This window comes from Microchirus variegatus (genome assembly GCF_963457635.1).
Source record: "Microchirus variegatus genome assembly, chromosome: 17".
Taxonomy (NCBI): Eukaryota; Metazoa; Chordata; class Actinopteri; order Pleuronectiformes; family Soleidae; genus Microchirus; species Microchirus variegatus.
In genome coordinates, this window is record NC_139818.1 from 9676170 (window position 1) to 9685091 (window position 8922).

The 8922-nt window shown below is 40.4% G+C and overlaps 1 protein-coding gene across 1 annotated transcript in view; it reads right to left on the minus strand.

The window, feature by feature from the left end:
• The window catches only part of atrnl1b (attractin-like 1b), a gene marked incomplete at its 5' end in the record, with an annotated part of 77491 nt that extends 70958 nt beyond the window's left edge, over positions 1-6533 (minus strand). The window contains 2 exons of the mRNA XM_083904156.1: positions 268-351; positions 6283-6533. Of these exons, the coding sequence (XP_083760282.1) occupies positions 268-351; positions 6283-6533 (335 nt within the window). The remainder of the gene's footprint in view (positions 1-267; positions 352-6282) is intronic.
• Positions 6534-8922: the final 2389 nt, after the last annotated feature.

Genomic DNA, 8922 nt, shown 5'->3' on the forward strand with positions numbered 1-8922 from the left:
CTCCCGGTGACCACTGTTGCCATGACAATAAAAAGCATCCACAGTTCCAGAGGTTGTTCCTTTCTCTAAGCATTGTCGAATGCAGCTCATCACCCAGATTAAAGCTTTACTTTACGTGGAATGAGTAACAAAACTCTAATTCCTTCAACGGGGATGCTGATGGGCTTAATTTAATTTAATTACATCAGTCTGTTTACATTGCCTAATTAAATCTAGCTGCACAGGCTCAGCTTTTGTGGAACGCCATCATTTAGAAGAAGAACTTACTAGCCCTCAATGAGCCAGGTGCACTTTGTTTTGTACTTGTAGTTAATTGGACCATCAGTGAGGTATCCTGAGGGCTCCATCAACCTGAAAACAAAAACAAAATCAACAGTTGATTTAGGAATATCAGCACAGTAACACACAACACAAGGTCATATTTATTACATGTGGACATTGCATATCCCAGAGCTTTTACAAATAAGGTAAATTGTGAAATAGAAAAAAAATAAATACATACAGAGCTCCATTCATGTAACATAATTCTTAACATAATTTAATACAAGACTGAAAGTAGCTTGTGACTGATAATTTTCTTTTCTTTGAGTGTTATGCCAATTTATTTGCCACCTTACTCTCCATGCAAGGACAAGCAGAAGTGTTCCACATCATCATCACGCAAATAGAAAATATATTTTCTAGTGCTGAGGAGAATCCTCTCTGCAAATCCTGCATATCACACATGGTTTCATACGTCTGTGTTTGAAAACCATGAGCAAAACACTGAACCTCTCCAACTAACATTTGAAACTAGTGCAGAGTTTGAGGGGCTTTCCGTCCCTATCCCAGCACACACTGTCAACAGGTGGGGCACATTGTGTCTCAGCAGGACGTCAGACTATGACGATTCAACACATCTGGAGCAGCAATGGAAATGTAGATGAATCTGCCAATTCTGAGGGGGAAAAAAATCCCTGCTTTCCACATGTTTAAAAATCTATCAACTCTGACAATAACTGATATGATTAAGTGCTATTTTGTAAAGACATGTTGGGCCTTTAATAGATAAAACAGCTGAGCATGGGAGTGGAAAGGGGGGCAGATACGCAGCAATCGACCGCAAGATGGACCCAAACCCAGATCACTGCTCAAGGTCTCAGCCTGAGGCTTTTTGTTGTTTTTCTAACATGAGCTGCACATGTTTCACAGCTAAAAAAAAATAGCTGCAATGGTTAACAATTTCTTGATTTAATTAATCAATCGTCAACAATTTTGGAAATCGCTCTGACCGGACCGAGAAATTTTAATAATTATAGTAGAAATATTATACCTTATTTCTACACGTTAACCTAGTTCCCTGGTGTCCTAATGAACATGTCTGTGACATGCTTTGGTCAAAATACCTTAAGAATGAAGCACCACAGCAGTTCAATCACCCTGCAAAAACAGTCGGTTTTATGTGCCTGTCTCTTTAAATGCAAATGAGACACAGGAAACTACATCAGTGTCACTGAGGCTCTGGCAGCAGTTAGCATTTGGAAAAGTGATCATTTGCCGACTCTCTCCGGCACATTGCCGTCATATAAAATGTATCCACTGGACACGTAAATCCTCTGAGGTCGGAAGTTTGTGTAGAACTCTGTGCTGCACTGTGCAGCCAAGAATAGAACACTTTGAGGACTTCCGCTCATCCAGATACTATTGCCCTTGCCTGCACTCAACAAAACGGAGCTCCGCGAGACAACAATTCGAGAAATGTTTCATTGTGACGTAGCAATTAGTGCGGAAGTCAACATCGCGTGTTTCATCTCCTGTACTTAGACTGAGGCAGACCACAAAAACATGAGTGGGTCATCTTTTTTGACATTTTGCCTACCGATGGGGCCTCCAGAGTCCCAAATATAAGTATTCAAATGATTAAAAAGTTGATTTTGAACAATATGTCTCCTTTAAAACATGCTATCAGAATTTTCAACGTATTTAAAACCGACAGAAAAAAAACAGGACATTTGGGAACATCGTCATTTCAACGTTTGGGAAACATTGAACAACATTTTTCAACATTCTGGACATTTTGTAGACCAAACAAATTCTTGATTAATTAAAAAAAAAATGGCTGTGTGAATTTGAAAACAATTGAGTGAGTTTTTTAATGGTGTTTTTCAAAGGTAAACCCTATGTAAAAAATAGCAGAAGCTCTGCAGCACAACAACACAGGTGCGTGAGATGAAGCAGACACACACACACACGCCCTGTGACAGTGATCTGATGGGTACCAGCTCAACCAGTTGATGTATTCTGCACCATCATCATTTTTAAATGAGTGCATTTCTTGTTCTGGTCCAAAATATCCAGAGATCTTGGACTCTGGTGTCCAATTACAATGTCATACACTGCACTCAATAGCAAGAACTTAAAATAACAACAGGTTGGCATTAAACCAAAGGTCAGTGCCTGCCAACCTTAAAGATTCAACTATCTCCTGAAAAGGCTTTTTTTCTTCCCACTCCCCCACACTGATACTGGAAACTATTTCCAAAGACCACAATAGTGTGTATGCATGTCTGTGTGCGTGCGTGTATCCCAAGGAATCAGAGCCGCACACACACCACCCACAGCGCTGTTCGATCATACTAAGAATCAATTGCACATAATGAGGAGACAGATTGCCTCTAAACATTTATCTCGTCACAGCGGTGCATTTTCTACTTTACAACAGCTTGTACTTGCATAAAACTCATTTAGGATGTCAGGAGATGAGACAAATAATCCATGAATCTACTCAGTGAGTATCTGTCAGCGGATAATAGCAGCGGGGTACTTTGGAAACTTCATAAACACATACTGGAATGAAATGGGTGGTCTGAATAACACAAACTAAACTCAATTCTCTATTATGTCTCTTTTACACGATGAACATGATATACCGCGTAAATTACTTTCCACACTGCAATTTTGAAAGGATAATGGACTTATGATGGATGGTAATCAATGGTGACGGCATGCATGTAATGATGTTCAGTTTCTTTCTTGATGGGCACCATAAAACATTTCTCCAAGCACTGTTGCCTTTTTTTGTCGACTGCTCCCATTATAACAGCATGAATTATATTTGATACCGTTGAGGTGTATCCGATTGATTATTCTCACGCACTTTCAAGTTGAAATGACTTCAGTTGGATTTGTGGTTTGCTGATTAAAGTTGGTAAACGCAGATAGATATAATAAAAACACCAGACAATGAGTTTGGACTGTGCGCACACATCATACATCCAAGAATGATGAATTTTTCATGCTGCTCTTTGGACTTAGAGTGGAAATACTATCCTGTGTAAGACTACCAAGGCTGTTCACATTACCATCATGACGTTCCAGTTTTTATACATTTTCAGATGAGACACAGACTTGATTTTTGACACATCTTTCAGGAACTGGGTTCACACTCGTTATGGGGAAAGTCAGCATTCCGTTATGTTGTATAGTGCTGTGCAGCAGTGTGTTGCTGATTGTGTATTAACTTGGGTGCACGCGTGTCTTACTCGACACCAGGAGTTAAAGTGTCACATTGCAGTTGTTTGTGTGTAGGTGATGGGAGGTTATTTATTCCCCGACAACATGGCTTGATGACAGCCTTTACAAAACCTCAGATGCACCAGGAGCAAAGGCAATAATTGTGATCACAACATCTCTGCACCACAAAGTGTTCCTAAAAATATACCAAAAAGCCATGGTTGACTGTTGTCAAAAGTCTCAATCGGATGGCAATTTAAATTATACTTTACTGAAGTTTGCACATTTATTCTGTGATTGCCTGCCATTATTTTCTTGCCTGGTCCTTCCACCTGTAGTGCTGCAGTAACTCTCACCACATGTGTTTTGCAGTATACAAAACATGCTTTACCCTTCACAAAAATACAGGATATCTATCTATAAAGCAAGTTGTGTCTGTGTGCGTGTCTGTGACGGGCATATCTCTGACCGTTAGTCATATCGACCTAAGATTTTGGATATGGGTTGAGCATGGCCCGATGGTGTGCATCGTTGATTTTTTGGAGTAATTGTTATTTTCACTGATTTATCATGCTACACCAGGCAGGGGGGCCATCAGGATTGTCTTTCATAGTAAGCACAGTCCCCCTACTAGGCTACTTTTAAAACAATGCACCTGTAAACGCTGTGTCAAAAAAAGATGTGTTTGTTGTACAAACATCATGTACAAGCTCATAACTTTAAGGACCGATGAGTATTTTATTGTGACAAAACATAGTTTTACCGCGAGTGAGTGTTTTAAAAATGCATGGATGTGGCCACAATGGACGCGGTTCTACCAGTCGCGAATAGCCTACTGCCCTCTTCATACAACTGCCTACTGCATGTTCTCAATGCACACATCATTTTCTTTTTCTTAAAATTACTAGTTCTGTGTCTCTTTATATCTCAATGTACATCCATATCTAACCTAATATACACTTTGTATATTAACACTACACAAGAGTACACCTCTTTGTACATCCAACCTTCACACACAGCTTCATTTGGCCATAACTGAAAAATCTTCTTCAGCTCCCACTATAGGAATACATACTTCCTGCAGGCACTGCACTAGCAATTTATATGTAATAACAAAATTTGGTATCATCATACAGGCATTGAACCTAAAGTTTCCTGATCACATGTAGATAGTGGACTGTACACCACATTCCTCTGATATGTAGGTAATGCATCATCTCTTAACATTACTTCAAAATTAAGTTCAACATAAAGTCCCTGAAAATAAGCATCAAATCTGGTTAATATTTGCAAGCAGCAAAGGCCCAAAGTCTGAAAATGCACTCAAACTTTTGAACCCCCCTGTACAGTTTATCTCCAGTGAATATAGATCACTTTCTGCTAAGACTGCCTAAGATATGCTGCCAGCAAAGGAAAAACATACAAAACAGCTCAGGGAAATTCAATCTGCAATACATCTGATGGATGATAAGATGTTTCATCAATTTTAAACAGATATCTAACCCTACCTTGCACCATCTTTGTCTATCTGAGCTACTAAACAGAATATGAATTGTGGACTTCCTTATCAGAGAATACAAACAAAATGAATACTTTTAAAAACTTTTCATTTAATTCTTATATTAACTACTGAGAAACTGTGATATGCATTTTTTTCTTGCACATTGTCCCATTACTACCACTAAAAGGGTTTCCAAGAGACTGTTTTTGTCTGAATTTTGATTTGGGTATGAAAAAAAACCTGTGAAATATTGCATGAAATTCATCGAATTGAAGATGATGTGAAGAAATCATGTGACTGAAATATCAGAAATGGTGTATGCCAGGAGGGATTTAAGGAGTGATGGAGAAATAACAATGTTCCTTGACTAAGTGCTGAATAGTCAATAATAATTTACATCATCTCAGATTTGTGACCACAATGTGGGATAATATTGCATATTGCCCCATCCCGAGCACTTGGTGGGTTTCCAGCAGCTTGTTATTGGGGGCATCTCAATAGAAACAGATCGTATAATCTTTCATTTTGCTTAAAGGTTATGCTTCAGACAGGTCAAAAGTTGGCATATTGGTAAAATCACTTTATTTACTGCCTCTGGTAAAACATTGGGAATAGAGAATGAGGGTGGAACAGTAAATGTGTACTGATGGTAAACCACAATATTCCTTGATTTCGTGCCAGAAGCAAATGCAAGAAATAATCAATAATCATTTGGTCATCAAGTTGCTCCTTCTAATCCATTGGTTCTCAAAGTGTGGCCCGGGGGCCAATGGCGGCCCGCAGAAACATTTCTGGCGGCCCGCAATGAATTACAGTTGATAGTTTTAATCCAGGAGGTACTTGTTAAATGTTTATTGGATATTAGTGGATACAGACCAATAAGTGTTAACTGTAGAACTGCAACCTGGTCATTAAAATTATTACAAATGGGATTTATTTCTGTTTGTTTTCCTTTGGCGGCCCTCAGTCCAATGTTGGGTTCCTACATTGGCCCTCAGGTATCAAAACTTTGAGAACCCCTGATCCTTCTGGTGACACACTTTGCGCAACCTGCTGTTTATGCCGGGAAACAGCAGATGATCTAAACAGCACAAACGCAAACTTCTTAAAACTGTTCTGTTCTTAAAAACTAGAATTCATCTTGATGAGAGCCACTGACGGTGCTGTTTGATGGATAACGGGCATGTTATGGCTCTATTTCTGATATTTTAACAGTGACAGTATGTGTTGTGCTCCAGACCACAGATGGAACAGTGCAGCTCCAGAATTGATGCATGATGTGCACTTACTTGAACCTCCCTTGGCAGTGCTGACACTGGTCTCCGACCCATCCTCGGTCACAAATGCACGATCCGTTTATGCATTTTCCAGAGAGGCAGTTTTTATCACACGGTTTGGCCGGGGAGGCGTGCGTGAAGAACACAAAGTAAAACAAAACATACACCACCAGGTATCTGCTGATCCCACGCAGGTTTCCGTGTGTGGCCACTTGAGGTCCAAAGAGAAAGAGTTGAGTCTTACAATTCCCTGCAGGATCCATGTTTGTCCCCAGGTCTCGACCGAGCCGAGGGGGAGACACCGGGGCCTTTTAGGTCTGCTCTGGGAGGAAGCCTCGGCTACTCAGGCTGTTCCACTCATAAAAAAGAAGTCCTGCATATTCGTTGAGTGTCATGCATAGTCACATTAGAGCTCGACTAAGCCTGCTCACAAAGCTTTGAAGAAATGGCTAGTAAAATGCAATGTCTTTGGAAACTTGCTTGGTTAACCGCATGCATAGATTCGGAGTGGGAGGAATTCCCTTCACCCCACCTCTTGCTGGAATAACGTAGCGAAAAAGCAGCGAACCATCTATTAAAGCTATTCCGGGCGCTGCTGTGAGGACAGTGACATACAGCAGCTAGCACATTATCTGTTTATTCTGTCGGTGTACGCTTAGCTTGTCCGCTGCTCGGGCATCTGCGAGGTTGTGTGACGTCGCTACGCTGATTCAGAACCATTCTTATCCAAAAGCCGTCTGAGCAGCCATTTTAACGCGTAAACAAACCCTCAGGCTGGAGCAGGGATTTGTGCTCCGGACACAAACAGCTACCGCGGAGCTGACGACTCTTCTCCGCCGAAGAACAAAGGGGCTGCGCTGGTTGTAGCTCTGCTGCTGCTGCTGCTGGGGCCACTGTGGAGGCTGCCGCAGTCAACATGGATGTGGTGAGATGTGGGAACTGGAAGGCTATTCCTGCCGACTAGAGGGGGGCATTGAGCAACCACTTTGAAGTGTTGTCGGTCTTCTCACAGCGGCGTAAGCGGCTTCAAAGATGAACTTGGCTGGGTCAAAGTGCGCGAGGGCGTCTTCTTGTGTTCCAGTGAAATAAATAAATGAAGAAAACATCCGCTGTTGTTATGAAAACATGAGCAGAAGAGGCAGCGGTGCTGGATTCCCTCTGCGCGACGACACCGGAGACAGCTCCTCAGGTTGGAGAAAACCAAACACTGGTGGTGACGCATGCGCACTGCAACTATGGATACTGGCTCTCTTATTAAAGGGATAGTGTGACTAAAATGTGCGAGGCTGTACCAGGGCCCGTACAATGCGGCATTTAAAAACACACACTGACGAAGCCTGGAGACGTCAAGGATGATCTAAACACACACTTATGACTGGTCGTTCAAATAGAATAAAATATAAACTAGAAATTAAAGCTATGCATTACTGGTTTATTCATGTTTTTATTTTTTATTTGATCCATTTGGCATGAACTTTGCAACTCTTTTTATCTTAATGTCTTATCTCATTTGTCTTTCCTTGTATACACCATTAATCAGTTTAATATTTATTTTAATTATAGATTATGTGTACCGATTATGTTTATACGTGTTTGTATTTTGATGTAATGTAAAACCACTTTGTAAACTGTTGTTTTTAAAGGTGCTATGCAAATAACGGTATTATTATTATTATTATATAAAAAATTTTTTTTAGGATTATATTAGTTTGGCCAAAAGCTAGTTACCATCTTTAGATTATGATGATGATGATACACTGGGCTCACACAAAACAGATTTTAGCCAACTACAATTTCACCTTGTAAAATCTAAAAATCTACTAAGTGTATGTTATCTTAAGAATATGTTTACCACTTTATCTTGCTGTTGAACAGCCTTATCCAACAGTTTTTTTCACTATGCAAACTGTAAAAACCCAAGTCCTTTGAAAGAATCTGTCATTTGTTATAGATCACAATACATAGGAGTTGTTGATCCACTGCTGCCTCCATCGCTAACATTAATGTTTAAGATCCTTTATTTGGGTTTATCTAAGTGACAAACATACCAAAAGAGGCGGTTGTAGACCCCGCAGCTTCCCAATGAGAAATAGTGGTGAACATATTCTTAAGATGTTGTAACTTAAGCAAGTTAACATATTATTAGGTGAGCCTATACAGTATGTTAAGCAGCAACAAAGTGTCATGTCACAAACTTCTGTTTCCAGTCAAAGACTCTACATCTGCAAGATAACAGGGTGAAAATGTGTCTACACAACAGTGCGTCATATAACCACACTTGAAACTATTAAACTGGAGGATGACAACAATGTTACAAAATAGCGAGTGATGTTCTCTGACTGATTCAGCAAAGCCCAGGAGGATGGAGGCCATGGTTTAACGGCCACAATTGCTCTGCTGAGCTTCAGTATCAGCATGTTGATGTTGGGTCAGTGATGCTGTCATCGCACATGAAATCAGGGAACAATTTCAGTAGCCAACTCTAATGTTTGAGAGAGGGAGCAACAATCTTTGAGAGATAAAGGAACTGCTTTTTTTTTAGTTGAGACTGGGCTCTAACATCAGCTGCAGTACATCTTCTCTTTGTCTGATGAGGACCAGCTGCCAAGCTGCGGAGTCTGATAGTATATGGCCGAGAGAAATCTCAGGTGT